At 34.2% G+C, this 22635-nt stretch overlaps 3 protein-coding genes across 5 annotated transcripts; 1 reads left to right on the forward strand and 2 right to left on the reverse strand.

Annotated features, from left to right (window-relative positions):
* The first annotated feature begins 1088 nt into the window (after positions 1–1088).
* Positions 1089–1992, forward strand: LOC132614148 (uncharacterized). Its single transcript, XM_060328522.1, has one exon. It carries the CDS (start codon positions 1179–1181, stop codon positions 1746–1748), a length of 570 nt encoding a protein of 189 aa, XP_060184505.1. The 5' UTR covers positions 1089–1178; the 3' UTR covers positions 1749–1992.
* Positions 1993–2679: 687 nt separating this feature from the next.
* Positions 2680–7990, reverse strand: LOC132614118 (stearoyl-[acyl-carrier-protein] 9-desaturase, chloroplastic). Of its 3 annotated transcripts, none has more exons than XM_060328483.1 (3): positions 7792–7990; positions 4360–4864; positions 2680–3443 (listed from the first exon to the last, which is right to left on the reverse strand). In XM_060328483.1, exons 1-3 carry the CDS (start codon positions 7911–7913, stop codon positions 2883–2885), a joined length of 1188 nt encoding a protein of 395 aa, XP_060184466.1. In that variant the 5' UTR covers positions 7914–7990; the 3' UTR covers positions 2680–2882. The 3 variants fall into 3 exon arrangements, with proteins under 3 accessions (XP_060184466.1, XP_060184468.1, XP_060184467.1); XM_060328485.1 differs by lacking the exon at positions 7792–7990 and adding an exon at positions 6177–6451; XM_060328484.1 differs by lacking the exon at positions 7792–7990 and adding an exon at positions 5308–5582.
* A 5146-nt stretch (positions 7991–13136) lies between these two features.
* LOC132614020 (chromatin assembly factor 1 subunit FAS1) lies at positions 13137–22376 on the reverse strand. Its single transcript, XM_060328353.1, has 12 exons — positions 21632–22376; positions 19931–20030; positions 18446–18593; positions 18235–18358; positions 17636–18000; positions 17233–17547; positions 16559–16640; positions 16360–16491; positions 14966–15379; positions 14711–14848; positions 13866–13911; positions 13137–13670 (listed from the first exon to the last, which is right to left on the reverse strand). The coding sequence occupies exons 1-12, from the start codon at positions 22109–22111 to the stop codon at positions 13516–13518; spliced, it is 2499 nt and encodes an 832-aa protein (XP_060184336.1). The 5' UTR covers positions 22112–22376; the 3' UTR covers positions 13137–13515.
* Positions 22377–22635: the final 259 nt, after the last annotated feature.

Consider the following 22635-nt stretch of genomic DNA (forward strand, 5'->3'; position numbering starts at 1 on the left):
TAAATGGCAAAAATGCTTCTGGCAAAGATTTTATTAATTCCCACGTTTGAACTCGTGACTTCTGGCTAAGGATAAACACAATTTCATTCATTTTACCGTTCTTGTATTTTACTCGAATGAAAGTATTTTCATTCACTTTACTACCACTCTTGTATGTATTAGGGTGTCAGTCAAAAAATTCCCCACTACCTACTCAAAATTGAAAACTGCTCCATCTCTTAAATTTTATAATTTGAGATTTTTTATGTTTAATTTGTTAAAAGGAGAATGAATATCTTCTTACGGAAAATCTAACATTAACCTCTTTATTCTGCTTTTAAGATCATAAGTTTTGCTGGTATATCTTATTTGTACCAAAAGTTCTCTTTTTTCTAATTTCATATCCATCCAAACACTTTCATATAAAAATGAAAAGGAGAAAGTAACACAAGTTGAATTTTGAACCCAAGTCCTAAGTCCCCATCCCTCTTCCCTCGCTACCCCCACCCCCGTCCGTAATTTTTAAAGCAAAATTAATACTTTTATCTGTTAAATATTGATAATTTTAATAGTCCGTATAAATTTTAGTCAAGCACATTTAACCTTCAGATATGTGCACTTTTGTCACTTATAACTACGAACGAATCTTCATAAATTTGATGAATTTTTAAGTTCTAAATGATTCAATTATCGATTGATTATGTTAAATTTGTACTATAACTCCATATATAGTTAAATATCACATCTTTCTAGCTAAAGGGACCCAACACGCATTTTAGTTCATTGAAGGTTAACCATGTTTAGTTAAATATTACAAGGATCAAAAACAGAATTTACCAACAACAGATAAATCAAAATTGACTTAAATGAAAATTTCAAAAAGAGAAAAGAGCTCTTTTTTGTTACTCAACAGCTTATTAGTTGCTTTTGGGGGGGGGGGGGGGGGGGGGAGGGCAAAAAAACAACTTATTAGCTGTAAACACCTCCAACATTTTTGTTTTTATATTCCCTTTCCCACATAACGGTCATATTCCACTCAAACTCACAAATATGGCCGTTACACCCCCTCTTCAACCCTCCACTCTCTCACCTTATATAACCAAAACTTCCTCAATCTTTATACTCACTTCACTTACAATCTTTCATCAACAAATCCAAAAAAAAACATAGTTCTCTTAAAATATCATCAAAACAAAAATATGGGGTTCACTAGTTATGCAGAAATTTCTCAATCTCTTCACCGTACTCGAAAATTCTTCCTTTTAGTTAACTACATTCTTCTTGGTGCATCTTCTAGCTGCATTTTCTTGACTCTTTCTCTTCGCCTTATTCCATCGCTTAGCGGTTTTTTCCTCATCCTCCTCCACATTCTCACCATTGGTGGTGCGGTTTTTGGTTGCTCCGCGGTATCCACTTCATCAAATATTGGAAAATGGTATGGACCACACATGGTTGCAACTGTTTTAACTGCCATTTTGCAAGGGTCTGTTTTCGTGCTGATATTTACGCGGACAGGTGATTTTCTTGGGAAGTTGAAGAGTTATGTTAGGGAGGAAGATGGTGAAATGATATTGAGATTGGCTGGTGGATTGTGTGCATTGATATTTTGTCTTGAATGGGTTGTGCTTACACTTGCTTTTTTCTTGAAATATTATTCTTATGTTGAAGGTGATGGTAATGCTGTTGGTGGATCAATTTCTATGAAGAGAAGTGCTAAAGTTCAAGATGAAGAAGATATGAAGAATTGGCCATGGCCATTCCAAGTCTAAGTAGTATATTTTTGGTCTTTTCTTGGAGATGTTTTGGGGGTGTGGGGTGGTGGGGTGGGGTGGGGAGTTAAAGCTATATATATCATAGCTTCAATGATTTGTTCATTCATTTGTTAATCTTGGGTTTGTTCTTATGTTTTGTTTGGGGTGTGGGAGTAGTGTGAGTTGTGTGTCCTTATTGTGGTTCATCATATATACTATATTCTGTATGAGGAAATTGAAAATGCAATGTGTTTTGCTACTATCTTCAGTTTTACTTTGTGGTTTGATTTGGCATTCAATATTTCACTGGTGAAATCATACCTAAGAAAATGATATAGTAGTCTTGAATTGTTCATTGTCAGTATTTCCATAGAGCACACAAATTTTTTGTGTGTGAAATGTTGTTTTTGTTCCCACAGAAATCCAACTGTTTTCGAAAAATAAAAAAAAAGAAGGCCCCAAATTAATCATTGTGCTTCGATTTTGAAGGTTCTACAAATACAAAATAGATGAAATTACTGAATTGCCTTTTTTATTGTAAACTTTGAATTTTATTTTCCTTAATCTTTTCCTAGAAGTCAAAAAACAATCTAATCTTTCTTCCCTTTTGATTGGGTTTGATTCATCCTTGAAAAATCAAATGAATTTTCAGTTACAAAAACAAAATTTCAAATTTATGAAAGTAGAAACTATTGCTTCCTCCTCCCAATTTATATGACACTCCTTTTCTTCGTCTTCATCCTCATTTGTACCTGAGAAATCTGAAGATTATCTTTGCGGGGTCATTCTCTTTATTCAAATTGTAAACGGCTATGTTACCATTTGCTAGTTGCAAATAGGCCCTGCCTAGTGGAAATATAGTAGGATTAAGAGTTTATATCCTAGATTCATCATCATCCATAGTAAGTCATACAAAAAAAAAAAAAGACCTGAAAGGGAGAGATAAAAAGGGCACCAAAAGGTTCATCTTTATTGCTAATAATAACTATGTAAAAACCCTATGGCCTAAACACAATTGCAAAAAGAAAAACAAAGACTAACTTTAACTCCACTGCACAGACTTCATACCATACTAGCAAAGTTTTTTCATAACATAAATCTATGGCAAATATACTGATAAGAAAGTAATGACATTGCCCTCCAACACTGCATTCATATCTTAATCTCTTTACCAAAAATCCAGCTGAAAGGAACGGAACTTCGCTGCTTGGCCCTTGCTTGTGCTCTCTCCTCCAATTTTCTAATTCGCGGAGCCAGTCCACATACATAATCTTGTGCTCTGCGTCCTTCACTAGAGAGACCGGTCAACTTTTCCACTTCCCATCTCGCCACAAGGAATTCCAGAATATCTGCATAGTCCTTGGCAGTGTATACACCAAGCCGTTGAGCTACAGCAGAGAAGTGTTCGAAAAGGTTGTCATCCCTCCCGTCATACATCAGATGAGCTGGCATTGAGATTTTTTTCTTCATCATGTCACCAATAGCCATTACGGCGCCATCAGGGTCAACCTCAAGTAGCTTCTCGACGATCTTTGTATATGCAGTTTCATGGCGCTTCTCGTCTGCAGCAATAGTACCACATATTTGTGCTAGTTTCATATCCCCGTGCTCCTTGGCGAGCCTAGCTGTGTTGCCATGTGAAATGAAGGTAGCCCTTTCTTGGAAAGAAGTGTAGATAAAACCTAGATAGGGGTTGTTTTCCGTGCGAGGATCCTGGAAATATATTAGAGTGTGGTGAAGTGCAAACCAAATTGAGCAAACATGGTTATATAACATGTTCAATCTCAAGATTTCTTTTTAGAGAAAATGACAAAAATGGTCCATTATGTTTCAGTGCAGGTTCAAAATAGTCCCTTAAGTATGGACTGAATAATTTTGGTCCTTTAAGTTTGCAAAAGTTTAACACTTTTAGTCTCCTTCAAATATTTAACAATCTATGTTTGTTGTTTACATAGAATGAACAGTTATAAACATGTAGCTAATGTATCCAAAAAATCTGGCACCAAAGCTAATGCAAGATAGTGCAGTACTGGCATTTTAAGCCTATAGACAAGGGATACAATGGGTTAGGTAGTCAAAGTGTCAAACTACAACTTAGCAAACTATATAGACAAGGGATACAATGGGTTAGGTAGTCAAAGTGTCAAACTACAACTTAGCAAACAAATTGCTTCTTAAAATACCAAAAGTGTCACTGTATTTAGTTTGCTGGCAAGTATTAAGTCAATGATCATGTGCAGTTACTAGTAGATGGGGTTGAAGGGAATAGAGAGGGAAAAAAGGCCAAGTATTGTATCATATACAAGAATATGAAGAAATAACTTAGCAGCGTTTGTTTACGAAAATCCACTCTCCCAGGAAAATGAAAAAAGCTTGATAATCAGGGGTGTGTGCATGCAAAATATACGATCAGAATCTTTTCGTAATTTGACATCTGAACTACCATATAACCATCTACGGAGAAAAATCAGAAAGCTTATGACAGCATGGGATATGCCTCAGCTAACCTATTTTTAGCATGTAAATTATTAGACTCCACATGAAAACTTTGGAAGTTAATAATATCTTCATCCTCATTTTCATACTTAATTGTTTTATATGATAACATAAGATCCATTAAAAATCTTACCATCCCAGAACCAATCAGGTACTGGATTGTCTTTTCAATTTGCTTCATATCAACTCTTCCAGAAAGATAAAGATATTTGTTGAGAAGATCACCGTGCCTATTTTCCTCAGCTGTCCACGCCCTAGTCCAAATAGCCCAGGGAGTGAGGCTGGCACCAGTTTCATCACGAACGGCGTCCAGAGTGTTTATCATGGTCTGATAAGTCGGAAGCGCCTCTTCCGTGATCATATCCCCAATTAATACAACAAAGTAGTCGTCGGGAATCTCCTTACACCTTTCCCTTAGCTCCCTGACCTGCTCATCGAATCCCTCAGACGCAGGATCGGGAAGAAAATCAGTAGGCTGCCAACATTTCTCGACAGGCTTTAGGTGCACCAAGATATTGTTTTCAGCCCAACCACGCAGAGAATCGAAAATTTCAATCTTTTCGGGTGGCATGGAATGGGTTACTTGAACATGCACCTCTCGTGGAGGAGTGAACAGCTTTTTCACATTTCCGAATTCCCTGCAATTAGCGGAAACCAGAAGCAGATTTAGGTTCAAAACTGTTCACTTTGAAGACCATAAAATACAGGGATAATAACACTTTAGTCCCTCAATTATTGGTAAATTCTGATATCTTGCCACATTTGATCTTTAATTAATTAAAATGTAGTGTATTTTTTGTTCCTATATGTAAGAAATATGTTATACTTTTGACTGTTTTTAGAACTATATTACCTTCAAATGTGGAGTAACAATACAAGTTTAACATAACATATGAGTAGTTAAATGGCAGACAATTAATAATTCTGGTAATTTATAAGACTCACAAGCAAAGGGATCAAAAGTGCACATTTTAACTAATTGAAGAGTAATTGTGCTAAGCAAGGTATCATAAGAAGTGATATCGAGGAACCAAACATGCTATTATCCCTAAAATACAGTAACAGAAGAAGCCAAACTTACAGCATAAGAAGGTGTCCCTGACATGACAATTTCCCAACCGTAATCCCTCTCCCTTATTCATATATTTATGATGTGATGCTAACTAAAGAGCCAGGTGTCATCAAAGTTCCATTCATATAGAAAGGATTCCTTGAATTCAAGTTTTTCCTCACAAAGAAAAATCTAACAGAGATAGTGTCATAATACTGCAGTCTGCAGATTTTGTCACGAAAATGATGGATGACAGGACCAGGAATTTATTATAAAATTTCTTTTCCAAGATTAATAATAAGATATATTTGTAAAAAGAGAGAAAAATATGAGTCGGAAGACCTTTTTTTTTTTTTTTTTTTTTTGATAAGGATATGAGTCTGAATTATCTCCAAGTAGGCACTACGATTTCGTCTAATCTCAGTTAACTTGTATTTTTCATAGGGGCTAAACTGGCCGCGCATACGGTTCGTTACACTTATTCTTACCCTAAAACCTTTATCTCATATATTTGTAGAAAGAAAGATATAGAGATTTGAAGAATGCTCAATGACATTGTATGCAATCCTATATCCCCAAACAAGATTAATCATCCCTCAAACAATAAACCTAAGCACAGTCACCTATAAATTGTACTTTGTGTATATAAGTTTACAGAAACTAAAGCAATGTAAATATGCAGAAATTTAAGTTAGCTTTTAACTACTGAAATAATATACTAGGAGATATAAGTGCCAGCCAATTCATAACTATCAAAGAAGCTGAGCTGTACCAAACAACTTTTTGTAGAAGAAGCCAACTACTTGCAAACAAGAAAAGAATAATGCACATAACTGTAATTGGAAACATTTACTATAAGCAAAAAATTGAGAATTAAGCATAGAACACCACTGTCAGACCTAATTTCTCAACCACAGTTGGTGAAATTTACAACTCTTGGACCCCCACAGGAAAAAAAAAACTCCAATTAAGATTTCCTTAGGACCTTTCTGAATAGATATCGTCTAGACAAAAGAAAAAAGGCTAGCACAGGCACTGCATGCATAAACACAGCTAGTCAAAATAAACAAGATCTAAAGCATATAACTAAGTTTAAAGAAGAATTTACAGAAAATAGAATCATTGGAGAGATACTTGAAGCAAACATCGAATAGACGAAAAAATTCACAGATCCATATACGTAACAATCAAAAACACATCGATTTCGTTCTTATTAGCACATGCATTACTACAAACAACAACCCAGTGAAAATCCCACATCGTGGGGTCTGGGGAGGGTAGAGTGTACGCAGACCTTACTCCTACCCAGGTAGGACGGCTGTTTCCGAAAGACGCTCGGCTCAATGAAGCATAAAAAGAAGTCATATTTATAGCACATGCATTACTATAAATAGGAAAAAGACATATTTAAAGTCAGCAAGATTGACACCATGCAACAAACTAAGTAACACATAAAGCAAAACAGGACACTATTTCCCAATTTACAAAAAGTAGCTTCCTTGACACCAACCACCACCATTCACCAATCCAATTAATAGATACAAGAAACCAAAATTACTAACACACACCAGAAACGTGCAGTTTCGTTTGGTACACAGCAAAAATATTTTTCTTTATAAAATCATTTTCCAGTATTTGGGTAACCAAAAAATGTTCCATGATACAGACATTTTTCCTTCATATGAAAATGCACCGCACCCAGTAATAGTATTAAGCCAAAACAAAACCGACCCACTTCCCAGTGAATCAAAATAAAGGAAAACAAACTACATTGAGAGATACCCATTTTACATGATACAAACATTTTTCCAACAACAACAACATTCCCAGTGTAATCCCACAAGTGGGGTTTGGGGAGGGTAAGATGTACGCAGACCTTACCTCTACCTTTATGAGATAGAGAGGCTGTTTCCAATAGACCCTCGGCTCAAAAGAAATGTAATCGATGCAGAAAGGTATGAAAGAAAACAGGGACAGCAAAATAGCAAAATGTACAAAATAAATGTAGTAACATATGATACAAACATTTTTCCATCATATGAAATTGCACCTAGTGTAGCTAAAAATCAATTCTTGAAACAAGAACAACATAAATGAAACAAAACAAAAATGACTCACTTCTCATCTGATCAAAACAAGGCGAAACAAACACAATGGGAGATACCATTTGCTTAAAATTGAAAAAAAAAAATTAATAAAAAGCACTCAACTAGATGTGTCATAAAAAATTACAATCACAAACACACACCACAAAATGCAGTGCATGTGGTACAGTACAAAACATTTTTCATAATAAAATCATTTTCCATGATATGTAGAAACATTATTTCTTCAAATGAAAATGCACCCCCATTGTAGCTAAAAATCAATTCTTGAAACAAGAAAACATAAAAGAAACAAAACAAAAACGACCCACTTCCCATTTGATCAAAAGAATGGAAAATAAACCACATTTAGAGATGCCCATATGCTTAAAATTAATTAAAAAAAAAAAGTAGTACTAGTAGTACTTACAGAGAAGGTGAATGAAGTGTTGAAGCCATGAAAACTCGAGGAGATCTGATTTTTGAAGAAGGAAATGGTAACATTTTCTTGTGGGAATTTAAGGTTTGTGTGACATTAAGGTTGAGTGCCATTCTTGATGATGCTCTGTTTTTAATTTCACCTCGACTATTTCGCCTGAGTTGTGATCACTCTTAACACACTTTGCATGTACAAATGGACTTATATAAAGGCTACAAGTCAACAAAAGCCAACTGGATATTAAATTAATTGAACTTGTAGTTGACCAAAACTACGTCAAATGACATTTTGGTCCTTTATTTTTTTTAATACTTTCATAATTGTTGTATTTCTGCCTTATTTGAGCCGAGGGTTTATCATAAACAGTCTCCAGCCTCTCTACCTGTTAAGGTAGAGGTTATGTCTGCGTACACTCTAGTCTCTTTAGATCTCACTTGTGAAATTATACTAGGTATGTTGTTATTGTTGTTGTCCTGTTTTTGATACTTGCATTAGAACTCCGACTAATTCTGATTCTCATCGTGTAAGACATAATTAAGGGGAAGTGTTCTTTTTGGCTTCTTTTTTTGTTTTCTGTCTGATATTTGATCATGTATTGTGTTATGATATTATTGGAAGGAATGGTACTTGAGTCCTACATGGTTAAATGGGGAGTTGAGTGGCGTTTATATAGTCCTGGACTCTCCCACTTCATTAGCTAGCTTTTGGAGTGTGATTTTCCTAATGTCATATCATATAGAAGCCTTGATCAATTAATTTCGCGTTGCTTAAAATCTAATTAAGAGAAAATCACTCATTAATAGAAATTTTTAATACCTAAAACTTTGAAGCCAAAAGTTCTAATTAAGTGTAAAGGGATCTTGATCATCTCACTACCATTTTTAATAATTATTGTATACACGTGAGAGAGTGCGTATTTTTGCTTTTTGTTAGTCTTTATAATTTTTTACTTTATGTTTTTTTTCCTTTGGACAAAACCGGGATTCTTAACTAACCCCAGTTTTGTAATCCGTTGGGTATATAAACCGTGGGTATGTAAAATTCTACTTCAGAATTTAGGTGGCATTGGTGGAGAGACTCTCGTTAATTTTGTATTATTATTGAGCAACTAGTGAGTTTGTCTAACCGAAAAAAAAGAAGTTAAAAATCTCTTTGGGTGTAATTATGAATTCAATACTAAAAACTTTAAATGTTAAACTCATAAAATAATTTAAATCGTGAATTCGTTTTTGGGTATAATCACATTTTACTCCACAAGCCCACTTCAATTTTTTATTTCTAGTTTCCTAATTGCTGTTCAGTATTTCTATTAGTATATAACTAAATTAAAAACAATCTAACACATAATACAATCAGCAAAATAGAAACATGTGAATGGACGTAATATATTTGGGCAATTCGCAAGAATGCCCTTATTTTGAGGTGGTCTTTAATATTTGCCCTTCGCTTAATACCATGAAATTTGAGATTCAAATCCCTGCTCAGTCAAAAAAAAATTTGCAAGGTATAATTTGTAGCAAGTTAGGCCTATTCGGGCCAAAGTTAGGCGAAACTCTGCCTGCAGGTAGAGTTTTGTATGCCTGCAGGTAGAGTTTGCATTCAAAATTCTGTTTGAGGCATGCAAAACTCTGTCTTGCGAATCCAACTTATGCCTTGCGAATTTATTTTTAATTTTTGACTGAGCGAGGGTTCGAACCTGGAACCAAGGGGCTTCTAGCGAAAGGCAAAACTTAAAGACTACCAATTTAAGGGGTACAACTTAAAGACCAGTGCTTTTTTTTTAAAAAAAAAATTTTAATTAATTTAGGAGGATTTATAGTGTTTTCACACTTCCCCTCCAGTGTGACTCGAACCCAGGACCTACCGGTCGTGAGTGGAGGTGCTTAACCACTGAGCCATCCCTCACTTGTCAGACCAGTGCTTTTGAAGCGCAATCTGCACAAAAAAATTATTATATTTAATGGGCAATTTGTACGATTGGCCTTTTGGAGGTGTTCTTTAATTTTTGTCCCTCAAATTGTTGGTCTTTTGTTTTTGTCTTTCACCTAAAATATCTCGAGGTTCTGGGTTTGAACTACTGCTCAGTCAAAAAAAAAATGCAAGGCAAGGCTTCGCGAGAAGTCCGCCTTACGCAGTAGACTTTGCCTTAAGGCATGACTAAAAGTCTACTGCGGACTTTTCACGAAGCCTTGCCTTGCTATTTTTTTTTTAAAATTAAACGGGAGTTCGAACCCAAAACCTAGAGATATTTTCGGCCACCTTTTTAAACGAAGAACAAAAATTAAAAACCAGTGCCTTTAAGGACAATCCATGCAAAAAATGAAATAAAATCACAAAAGTGAACTATCCTTCTTTCCTAAAGTCTACTCTGAATTGTTTTCACTTTAATTTGTATATTTAACTACCAAAATAAGAGCTATGAAAGTTCAGCACTCTCAGCAAAAAATTTTCATTTTCAGGACTCAAATTAGAAATCCTGATTGAGGGTAGAAAAACTCCTACCCATCCCACCACATCATGTTAATGGATGTTTTTATCTCATTAATATACTGAAAAGTACAACTTTCAATCTTGAAAGCGATGCTTTCAATAAGAAATGTCAAATCGAAAGAGATTTTATAAATTGGATTCGCAAATAAAATTGCATCTTTTTTTTGTTTTGTTTTTGTTTTTGAATTTTGTTCTAAGAAATGTAGTTTTTGCATAAAATGATTTACAATACCAACTTGAATTAGTTATTATTATTATCATATATTAAGAATATATACACAATATTTAACTCTATAATTGGCTGATTAAGTATATAATCAAGACTGTGAGATCAATTAAAATATAGGATTTACAAAAAAATTCACATCAAACTATTTTAAAATTGTGAAAATTTTGATAAATCTTTCTTTGTCAAAGTGAAATCACTTGTATTCATAAGTTATATTAAATCATAAATATAAAATGTGTCAAAAAAGAATCTAAAAAAGTGATACATGAATTAGCATTTAAAGAGTTATTCTAGAAAATGTAAATAATTCGATACATGCATCTAACAGCTTCTTTAAAATTTTAAGACATACTTTTAAACCCCAAGACTTTACAGTTTACATTTTTATACATTAAATATCAAATGAATAATTTGATTCGTAAAGGATACGAAAGTCCATCAATTTTTTATGAGTATTTTATTAACTTAATTTCTAATTTAGAGGTTTTCCGCTTTTAAATTAGTATGACATGATGATTTCCAGCTTCTTTGATAACTAGTTCAGTGAAGCCCGTGCTGAGTCCGGACCCAAGATCAAGATAATAATGCACTTCATAATGATTTAATTGAAAAAAAAAAAAATTATGTACGTTTCTCAGGCACAACTCTTTTAAGATGATCGTTTTTTAATCATGTATTATTGATCACGTAATTAGATAATTTACTAAAAGAATTGTTTTAAGAAAGCAAGTTTGCTAAGCAATAAACATATATCAATGAGGCAAAGATAATTTAAGTAAGTTTGCTAGGCAATAAACACTTCAACTTACCTATAATCGTAAATTGAAAAGGACATTTTAATATTTTATGAATTTGTGAGCATATAATTTCTAGTTAGAGGTAGGAATAGCATGCTTTGGTATTTATTGATTAACTACTCATAATTTCACGTGACAATGGTTTAAGCTAAAACATGATTAAAGTCTAGGTTTAGATGAAATTAAAAAAAGAGCTGAATTCATTAATACAAAGCTTAAATTTAATTTGTCATTAACTCACTGATGCTTTATTTTTAAAAGAAAATTCCCTTACTCAACCATTTAAGGATTACATGATTTCTGACAAATTAAATTGTTTGTAAGAAAAGGAGCCATTATCAATATTTAATAATTATGGAATTGAGGAGTTGAATGCTTGGTGGCATCTTTTCCTCTTTTCTATCCCTCTTAATTAAGCAAATTAAATAAAATTTAAAGGTTCCTTTTCTTTTATTTTCCAAGATTTTAATCTATTAATTGTTAAAAAGTTTTAAAACTTATTTTCTATTGTATAATTGTATTAAATCATTAAATCTAACTTTATATTTTCAAAATAATTTTTTTATTAAAAATAAGATCAAGAAAAATGCAATTGCAATTAAGAATCACTAAAGAAAATTTAATTGACAGAATACTCTTCCAATACCAAATGAGTTCTTCAAAGTTATTATAATCACTATTTTAGATCATTTTTGTGAATAGTTATTTTTATCCGATGACATCATCACTATTCACAACTTTTAAGCATTTTTAAAGGGCTCAAAATTGATTATATTTACCACATTGATTATGTCAATCTAAGTAAAAATTAAATAAAATAGGGGAAAAAATAAGACATAGAAAAAAGATGTGCTATCAAAAAGGGTTTAAAAGTATCTTGATTTATTGGAAACATACTCGAGTACATGAAATAATAAATAGTAAATTCAAGGGCAATTTGAAAGAGCAAACTATTTTGACTGGGCCAACAAAATAGTTACAATGTCCCTAACTAGAGAAAATTACACCGCTGATCACAATTTTAAAATTAAGCACCTAATTAGCAAAATAAAGAAAATTACACCGCTGCTCAGGTTAAGGGTCAAATTCGTATTTTTTCTTACATCTTCCCTTCTCGAAGCCAAATATCATATACACCCTCAAAATAAAGAGCATTAAGTACTAGAAGAAAAACACTTAATTTATACTATTAAGTGAATACCTAAACTTATGAGAATACCTAAACTTATGATCATTTATTTCAATCTTTCAAGTATCTCAGGTAGGAATCAACACGAAAATTCCAAGTTAACTAGTTTTTCCTTTTGGGGGAGGGGGTACTAAAATAACGGATGGACAATAAATATCCATCGTTCATCCTTTGGATTCATATTAATAACCATAAATCAAGGTTTTAGATTTTTCTTGTTCATCCTTAGTAGACTTCACTTCTTAATCACACTAATAACCTGTTTGCACTGCTCGCCCTCCCTAATTTTGTTTGGAACTGAAACCAAATTGTTATTGTTATAATATAATTTTGTTTCTACACAAATAGAATCGACCCTTGACAATTAAAAAATGAGAAATTGAGACGAAAGGATAAATGATTGTTTACACGCCTGAAATATGTAGGAGCTAGATATTTCTCAACAACCTAAAGACCAAATTAACATAAAGATTTCCAAATAAAAATGTTGTAGGTTAATGAAGTTAATAAGAAACCTAGGTCAAACTTTAGCAACAAAAGCTAAAATCTTTTTTTTGATCAAGTAATAAAGCAATAAAACTGGAACTAGTAAATTGAAATCAAGAACAATCAAAGAGAATACACAAGAACAAAAAATCACAACCATGTAATGTAAGTTTACTAATAGAAAACCATAACCATGTTATATACACAGCAAATTCAATTAAGAAAACATATAGAACATGCAGATGCACTCTACACCTGGACACATTCTAGTTATTTTCCTTTGTTAAGGATATTTGATTTTCTAAAGTTCAAAAACTTTGCACCATCCCAACATTAGAAATACAAGGGACATTCAGCACTGTGCGATATTAAGGGGAATTACTGACAGTTAACTGATGCACAGCTTTCAACTTACAAGACCAGATACAAAATGTTACAAAACCCGGTGTACATAAGCAGGCATCTATTATATAGGAAAAGGGTTACCGAAAATAAGAGAAGACTTAACTAAGGAGCCAAAAAGATTAAACAGAGGAGTCTAGATTCTTATTCATGTTTGTATGTGCAGTTTTCTGGCATGCTTGTGGGGAAGTTTCATGCAGATTGATGGTCTTTCCAGAAGGCGGCAAACATCTCTTGGAAAAGAATGCAGCAATGCTCTTTGTCCTGCCACCTTTTTCTGTCAATAATCAAAAGTTACAACTTCACAATAAGAAAAAGCTAATAATAGATGCTATAACATACAAAATATAGAAGCAGAATTTTTATGTTGTTGAAACACTGCAAATGTTTAGTCCAAAGGGAAGAAAAAATAGGATAACCCCACCGTCCCTAAGGGAAAAAACAAGTGCAATAGCACATGAGAGGTGCATACCAGGTGATACGGATAGCCCAAGCTTTACAAGAACATCCTTCCTAACCTGCAAAAGCCAGAGGAATGCAGCATCAGTCAACTGCAGTGTTCTTCAGCAAATAAACCAGATTTCAGATTGCAAGGATCAAAATCTTCCTTGATCAGGCAATAATCCACGACCAACAAGTAAAACTGATGGCAATAATGTCATAAGAAAGTAACATGAATCTGTTGCATACAAAAACAATCTACTAATGTGGAAAGAGGCATGACACAAAGCAAACTAGAATAGGATGAAAACATACAGCGATTTACACAAGAGAGATTCAAGCGGTCCAGGGTGTTCAAAATTGTCTCTAGCATCCTAGGTTCGATTCCAAGGACAGCATTATTTTTAATATTTAGCTTTTATTATTTTTTCCGAACCCCCTGAGTGAAAATGCTGGATCCACCACTGATGGAACCCCTTTATAAAATTCTAACAAAACTGATAGAATACTAAAGAACAGAAGCTGAAAAGACAGAATTAAGCTTTACCTTCACTTCCCAGCAAAGGGTAAAAGGGTTAGGCCCATGCATTTTCCTGTTTACATTTTAACTTGGCAATGAATCTAGAATGTTTATTAGATTTGAGGTAAACTTTCATGGATCATACTGCTTCTGCAGTGTATCTTTATCAGCAAGAAATATTATCATCTGGTACATGATATTGGATGTGATTCTTTATGGACTATCCTAAAATTGGACATCTTTTGCCAAATCTTACCTCCTTCAGATTGCAGAGGTCTCTTTTATGTAAATGAAACTTCACTCTGAAAATACGACGGTAACCCAGACTGAGAAAAGAGATATATGTCGGAAATTACCTGCCATCTACCATCAAAAAACTCTGCTATCTCCCGCACCTTGTTTTTCAGTTGGGACTTCGCAATACTTGGGAATTTAAGTTGTAAAGACTCCACTACCTTGTTTATACCATGTGAGCATGACTGAATAACAGATACCTGAAGGGAAAAAAAAAAAGTTAAAACTTTTTTAAGTCGGAAATCTGCTCTGGGTTTGTGACAGAACCCAATTCCCAAAAGAGGGGAAAATATTGATAAAAGAAAGGTAAAACCTACAACTTGATGTAAATCTGAGTCCATTAGAGCAGCTGAAGATGCCATTTGTGGGGAACTTGACTTGCTACCTGACGGGCAAGCCTCAGAATCTCCCTCAACCTCATCATTACAAGTGGATATCGGTATAGATGAATGACCAGGAAATGAACAGATGGCCAATGCCCCCAGGCACATTTGTTCGACTTTCTCATTTCCAGTCAGTTCGTCAGCAGATATCAGGGGAGCTTTCTCATGCATAAGATTCAATATAATAAGTGGCTTGTTTTTCCTAAGAGCCTGTTCAGTCAAGTTGTGAAGATATTTCTGCTGCCGAAGCAGCTTAGCAAACTCTTCACCCGGTACTTCCTGTGCGGAACTAGACAAAATTTTAGACCCTTCTGCATCATGAGATTCCACTTTGTCAACTTGTACACCCTGCATGATGAAATGTGAACAAGTTCAAAGGAGCCGCATGATGAAATGTGAACAAGTTCAAAGAAGCCGCATAAAGAAACGTTAGACTTTTTGTTTTTTTCCTTAAGCATGGATTAATATGAAATTTATCCATGAAAGGCTCTTCATCTCAAAGGAAATGGGCTACTAGTAACTGCAGGTGCAACACTCAAAATCACCATTGCTCTCAGCTTCTTTCAACCGAGTAGCTTTTGGTATAGTAGCATTGACATACAGAAAGTAGGTTATATTCATTACTAGTGTTAATACCATAGAGATACACCTGCTGCAGTTGAAGGTTTCAGTGGTTGGCCTGCTTCCACTGATATGTAGTAGTGTAATAAAGTTCTCTCAAATACCAAAAGAGAACACTCAGTCCCAATATATTAAAATGTATTCTCCATTTGTGACATCCCAAAGGCTTACTGTGATTCTTTAAATAACTATATTTTACACAACTCTTGTTTCTTTCAAAAATTCAAAATTCATTTAAAATACAAGTCACATATACCTAGTAAAACTATAAGCACATTTAAACTACGAACAGATAAAATGGAACAAAGGAGTATCACAATTTTGTAGGTTTGACATACCACCAGTATGTTAAGAAAACATCACATATTAAGTAAACAACCACCTATGCCAGGGTCATTTAGTAAGATGGAAAATGTTCGAGTACTCATAGAAAATGATAGAAGGTTTATAGATATCATAATTCACTAATTCCAGTAACTACAGAAGATGCAAGCTATGCAGGAATGTCCAATTCAAAGGAAGATGCATCACATCATCAGCGGGGGTTCTCAGTTATTGTTATAACACAATATCGGCAAATCATGCAAAGCACAAACTCATCAACCAAGGAAATAGAACAGTGTGTTGCACAATGTATTAACATAATGTGTGGGCGCCATGAATTCAGTAGTTTCCATAAGAAATGTGAGTATTGAAGACTGACATACCTCTTCATCTGAGAGATACCCATCTGGCACAAAAAACCCATCTTCACTTTCATCTTCATCTCTTGAACATTCTTCCTCCAAACATTCATTATCATCTTTATCACAATCTGACAGACTTTCACCGGGTTCCTCCTATTTTAATCAATAGTTAGCAATCGTCATAATTCACAGACATTATTAGAAATAATCAGAGAAATACCTCTTCCCATTCCTCATCACTATCAACCTCATAATCTAAGTCTGGATCCGTTGCAAAGGGGTGACGTGCTCCAACAACTTGGCTGATGAGAAAAGTCACAATATCAGTAAAAGAAGAAAGGAGATAGTGGAAGAAAACACATCCGGTGACACCCATGCGAACATGGTAACACTCAAGATATTGATAAATGAATAGTACACCGGACAAAACTTAATATGGAGCTTGAATATATGTATATCACATTAATAGCTGAAGCAAATGCCATCTCCAAAAGGAAAATACTCACTAAATCAGAACGAAAAAGTTAATCTGGAAAATGTTTCATTACAAACACTAGAAAAATAAACTTATGATAGTAGGTTGAACACTTAAAAAGAAGATGCTATAATACTCTAATATTTGCCAGAAACACATACAGGCAAGGGCTGTAGGTTAACTTTTCTTCTCTTGCACTGAAGATAACTTCACTACTGGAAACTTTAATGAAGAAAGAATCCTAACAATCAACTAAATCATGGACCAAAGTACTTTAGTTGATAATAGATCAATTGTCCCAACACGCTATAAGCATGACTAGTATTTGGATTTTCAACAAAATATTGCTTCTGAAGTAAAAAGATTTTAACATAGTCAAGGATAAAATTGCATAATACATGAATCACAACATAGCTCACCTTTTCTTCAGCCAAACACCATAAAATGCAGGCCTGTGGCACTTATCAAACTGCAACAATTGTCTCCTCATTAATCCCTTCTGGGGACAAGGAATAGCATTGACCTCACCAGCATTACATGATCTGGTATTGCTGTTAGGCTCAGCCCATCCATCAACTAGTTTCTCTGAATTATCCTCATCGTCTTGTCCTCTACTGGCTGTTAGCTTAATTTCCTTCACTACATTTGTCTTGGGCTTTCGACGGATTCCCCAATGAACTTTTCCTTTTGAATGAATTGAACGACCTAAGCAATGCCATGAAGTTAAGTGTGACCTGCAAAGAAAATCCAAGCAACATTTATGTAGATACCAAAAAACAAAACATACCACATTAAAATGAAGAAAAAAAAATAGAAACTAACTTCCACAAATCATCAGCATTAAAGTCATCATTTTGTGTAAGGACTGAGTCCATTGAGAGAGTAACAGATTCAGCCATCTTTTCACATTTGCTGGAGGCAAAATCAGAAGCTTGCTCTTCTACGGTCAGGCTATTCTGAGAAGGAGAATTAGTTTTGCTTCTTTTAAGAAAGCGCTCCATCATTGAAGCTTGCTTTTGTAAAGTAAGTTGCCTTTTAACTTCAGCTTCCTCCTTTTCCCTGCGGCGTCGATCTTTCTCAGCTTCTTCTTGCTCCCTCATCATCTGCTTTTTCAGTTTAGATTCTTCTTTCTCAAACCGCTTTCCCTCTTTCTCTGCTTCACTTTGTAGCCGTTTTAGCTCTTTTTCCTGCACAGAGAGAGATTTGGCCATCAAAAAGGATCAATCAGGAACTTATTTTGAAGGCGTACCCAGTATCACAAAACAAGGGTACCACAAACCAGTAAGGCTTGATATGCTTCTTCTATTTAACAGTACAGCACTAATAGTTTCGTGAACAGTATCAAACCACCAATAGAACACTTCTAAGCATATGCCAACAGCAACAAGTATTTAATTAACAGGTCGAACAGAATGACTCACACTTTTCAACTTTTCCTTCTGAACTTCACGCTCCATCTTTTTCTTCTCTTTTTCAGCTTCTCGCTTGTTTCTCTCTAACTGCTTGATCAAAAGTTTCTCCTCTCGTTTTACTGACTTCTCAGCCCTTCACCAATCAAGAGATTTAAGTTAACAATTGGAAAGAGGAGAGATATAGAAAAACAATACTAGAGAAGAAATAGATATCACATACGTTTCAGCACCATTTTTCTGTTCCATGCTTGCAACTAACAAGCGGATATCTGCCTCATTTAATACTTTGGCAAGCTTTTCAGAAGCTTTCAGCTGTTCTTGGGTGCAGTTTGGATCAGTTTCTACCTTTTCTAGTGCAGTCAACAAAGCTGTCATAAATGACAAACACAAATACTTCAGCCTATCAAGATTCTGAGCTCATTGAGAGACAACCGAATAGATCATCGGTGTTTCATGATTTTCAAATTTAAAGCAAACCAACCAACAAATGTTTCCATAGAGGAAACAAAATGAACAGAAATCATTAGACCAAAAGAAATCCTAAAGGAACTGCCTTGAATGAATTAAAGGAACAATGGTGTGTGCTCTGGCACATGATATCAAATGGATAAGAATCATAGAGTCTACCAATAGAAACTGGTCCAAATATCTGATCAAGTTTCTGTATCATTCATATTCAGTTTATATTTTTGTGGCTATACAACTAGAAATAGTCATCCTCGCTGAAAACCTGACCGAGTATATCCAGAATACAAGCAAATCAAATAAGCCAATGCTTAGAAGCAGCAGTACTACAGATTATGCCATAAATGAATATTTTGACACTATAGATAGTACAATTACCAAAAGCAGAGCATCACATTGGTACTCAAACTACCTCACTCTTCTAGCTGTAGGGGCTGATAGAAGTATTAGGGATAGCATGGGTATAAGCAGTCATTCTTGACATGCTTAGACTAACTTGATAAATTATGACAGGTTCATACAGTTTTGAAGCTAATACTGGATCTTCTTTCTCATTTTCTTAGTTATTATGCTTTCTTGTAACAAGAAAACTCTAACTCTAGAGTAACCACCCAACAAGAAAATGCAAGCTTTTCAGAGCGCTCAACTTCCATCTCTAAAGGCGCCATCTTTTTAGATCTTTTGAGATATAGCAAAATTTTCTTTAGAAGGTTTTTCTTTTTTCTTCTCAAAACAAAAGATACCAAAGTGTTTTAAAACATATATTTGAGAGGGGATATATGAAGCTAAAAGCCTGAAGCTTGGCGAACATCACTTCAACATTCACTATGTGTATTCATTGTATGTGGGTATTCATTGTCGTATCACCAATTTGAACAAACTAAAAATGATCAATAATAAATTTCAATCATTTATTAGCCGACCACTACAAGTGTACAATATTACCTGTTAACCAATAAAAGAACAAGATCTGGTTCCTATAAATATAAATACTAGAAACATAACTGGGAGATCTAGTCACAAACCCAACCAGAAGACAAAGAAACCAGTAAAAACTTGGGAATCTCTAAAAATCATCAGCTTCACAGGCTTGACACAAATAACAAATCCCCAAACATGTCCTGATGCCACCTTATCACATGAGACATGGATATATGAAGTACAAAAAATATATCAAACTTAATAGAATGTCTTTTTCACACAGATGGATTGACATGTACAGTTTTCAGTATTCACTCACCTGAGACAGCAGTAATTCTCTCATGGATTTTTTTCCGACAAGTCCGGCGAATCTTCAGAGTAGCCCGGACAGATTTTGGCAACAATTTAAGGTCTCTTGTCTATAAAATAAGAGAAGAATTGCTTAAGCATTAGCATGTTATATTACACTACCTTGTCGGTTGAAACAGATGAGACAAATGTATCATTAACACGTAAATGGAATAAATTGCAGGCTGAGTTGTCGTATATGGGTATCCACTTTCTAGAATAAAATGCATTCACTGAATTGGTATGCAAAAGTTCAATCACCCAATTGAAAGGTTGACACGCGTACCATATTGAGTAACTAGCATAAATATGCAAGATTACAAGAAATTTCCATTTCAACATTAAATTTAATCAGAAATTTCCGCATCAACTTGAAATTAATCAACGAATAGTACATTAATGCCAAGCAGATATACTATTGAAACAAGACACTCATTTAACACATTAAGCAGCAAAGTGGATGCAATCTAAACATTAGAAGCAATAATCAACATAAATAAGCCGAATTAATAATCTAAAACGATCACTCGTACCATCTACCAACAAAAAGCTCCCATAATGAAACGCTCACTCCCAAAACAAAAATTTGAAAATCAATAAATTAGGAAACAAAAGTTTTTCTGGTAAAGACATAAATGTAAGTCAAATAGTAGTATCGGTAGAAGATTCAATTGGCAAATTCAATGGAAACATTAAAAAAGGCCCAAAAATCTGAAGTTTCAATACTCCCTTCGGTTCAAATTAAGTGAACCACTTAGCCTTTAGCACACCCCTTATGAAAATACAAACTCCTAAAAAAGAATAGGTATTTTGACTTGACACACTAGGATCTACACTTAGCACTTAACCAAGGCAAATCTGGAAAAATAAAGTCCATTCCTTCTTGAGGGCAATACATTTATTCATAATAGTTGTTCAACGGGAAAACTCTTCCAATCAAGCAAGTTCTCCAAGCAGAGCAAATCGCCAATCAATATGCTTTTGATTATGCAAGTGGACACTTATTTTGAACCAAAATAAAAGGACTAAGTAGACACTTATTATGAACCGGAGGATGTAGTTGCTATAAGTTAGAACACCCAAAAAAAAACATAAATAAAGATCTAAAAACCACTAGAGAACATAAATTATAGTTTTGAAAATTTCCACCTCCCAATACCCAAAAATCTGATGATTCAAGAGTTATACCATCTATTTACAAAAAGTTGCACAACGAAACACCCACATGCCAAAAAATAGTTTTTAGAAAATCGAAAAATTCGGTAACCAAAAGTTTCTCGACTAAACACATAAATGTAAGTCACATAGTAATATCGATAGAAGATTTAATTGCCACTTTCAATATTCATAAAAATTTGGATTAGATTTGTAGTGCCAATCCAACATCAAGAGTTTCTATAACTTTTTTTCCCCGCCGAAGAGTTGCTACAAGTTATTAAGAATTGCAATAAGTTAGAAAACCCAAAAAACATTATCACTTTTTTGCGAATTTCTTACCTGAAATATCAAGTGTTTGTCTTTCCTCACTGAACTAATCATCAAATGTATATATCAAAAAAAAAAAAAAGTGATACTTTAAGTGTAGTTTATACCATTATCTCAAAATGTATATATATCTAAAACACATTACATAACAAAATCTATAATTTCAAAAAAAAAAAAAAAAAATTACCTCCCAACACCAAAGAGCATTCTCAGATTCATCTTCCAATACATCAGCATCAACATCCGGCATTCCGTAAAACATCCTCTGCCCAATCAAAATCACAGCACTTTTCACACTAACCTTACTACAATTACCACTAAACTCACTATCATTATCACTACTAATCTTCTCATAAATCATATCCACTAATTTCGATAACGAAAGCTTACTTTCCTCCAACATACAAGCAATCACACCATTCAACCCTAACCCTAACCCTTTCATATTCTCCATTTCCATTTCCATTTCCATCACTTTTTTCTCCATTAATTCCTTATAATACTCAACTAATCCCTTCATTTCCTCTTTTAACGCTTCGATTTTCGCCATTTTCACTTCAGGAGTTTCCACTATCACTAAACTAGATCTCTTTCTCTTCATCGTTTTCTTCACCGTTCGATCTGAACCGTCCGTTTTCACTTCATCAATCATCATCGGCTCCGACATTGCTTCGATTCAACTGAAAATGAACCTTCTAGAAGACTCTAGAACAGTTTCGAGAAACTTGTAGAGGAAGATTGAATCACAAACCCTAGAAATGAGAGAAATGAAGAGACAAGAAATAGTGGAGGGGGAATTAATGAAAGGAAGTGCCGCGTGTTTGTGTTTAGTGTTTTTGGTAGAATTTTTTAAAATTTGTGAAAAGATTTGAGGTTTAGTTTTGTTTCCCGCCTATTGGTGGGAATAATTTGCGGGTACTTTTTGGTTTTCGCGCCTGTTGGGAGAAAAATAAAAATGAATCGTTGTTTCAAACATCCAAACAGTGCTTTGTGACCTGGCAACTTTACTTTACTTTACTGCTATACACAAGCATGGGTCTCAACTCATGCTTCGTCGTCCGTTAAGTATTAAAAAAAAAAAAGTGTAGCTTTCATATTAAACATCAATTAATAATAAAAAAACACCAACTAATATTTAAAAAAAAAAAAGTAAAAAAGTGAAACTCACCATCTCCAAACTCACGAGAAAAA

The sequence above is a fragment of the Lycium barbarum genome, chromosome 10, assembly GCF_019175385.1.
Source record: "Lycium barbarum isolate Lr01 chromosome 10, ASM1917538v2, whole genome shotgun sequence".
Taxonomy (NCBI): domain Eukaryota; kingdom Viridiplantae; phylum Streptophyta; class Magnoliopsida; order Solanales; family Solanaceae; genus Lycium; species Lycium barbarum.

Bases quoted from the DNA above. Each gene is read 5' to 3' on its own strand.
- LOC132614148 (XM_060328522.1), top strand. From the start codon at position 1,179: ATGGGGTTCACTAGTTATGCAGAAATTTCTCAATCTCTTCACCGTACT.
- LOC132614118 (XM_060328483.1), bottom strand. From the start codon at position 7,913: ATGGCACTCAACCTTAATGTCACACAAACCTTAAATTCCCACAAGAAA. The intron at 4,865-7,791 runs GTAAGTACTACT...CGCTAATTGCAG, and splicing joins ACACTTCATTCACCTTCTCT to GGAATTCGGAAATGTGAAAA. The intron at 3,444-4,359 runs GTAAGATTTTTA...ATATATTTCCAG, and splicing joins ACCTGATTGGTTCTGGGATG to GATCCTCGCACGGAAAACAA.
- LOC132614020 (XM_060328353.1), bottom strand. From the start codon at position 22,111: ATGTCGGAGCCGATGATGATTGATGAAGTGAAAACGGACGGTTCAGAT. The intron at 18,359-18,445 runs GTATGTGATATC...TGATTGGTGAAG, and splicing joins CAGAAAAATGGTGCTGAAAC to GGCTGAGAAGTCAGTAAAAC. The intron at 16,492-16,558 runs GTATTTCTCTGA...TGATTAAAATAG, and splicing joins GTGATGAGGAATGGGAAGAG to GAGGAACCCGGTGAAAGTCT.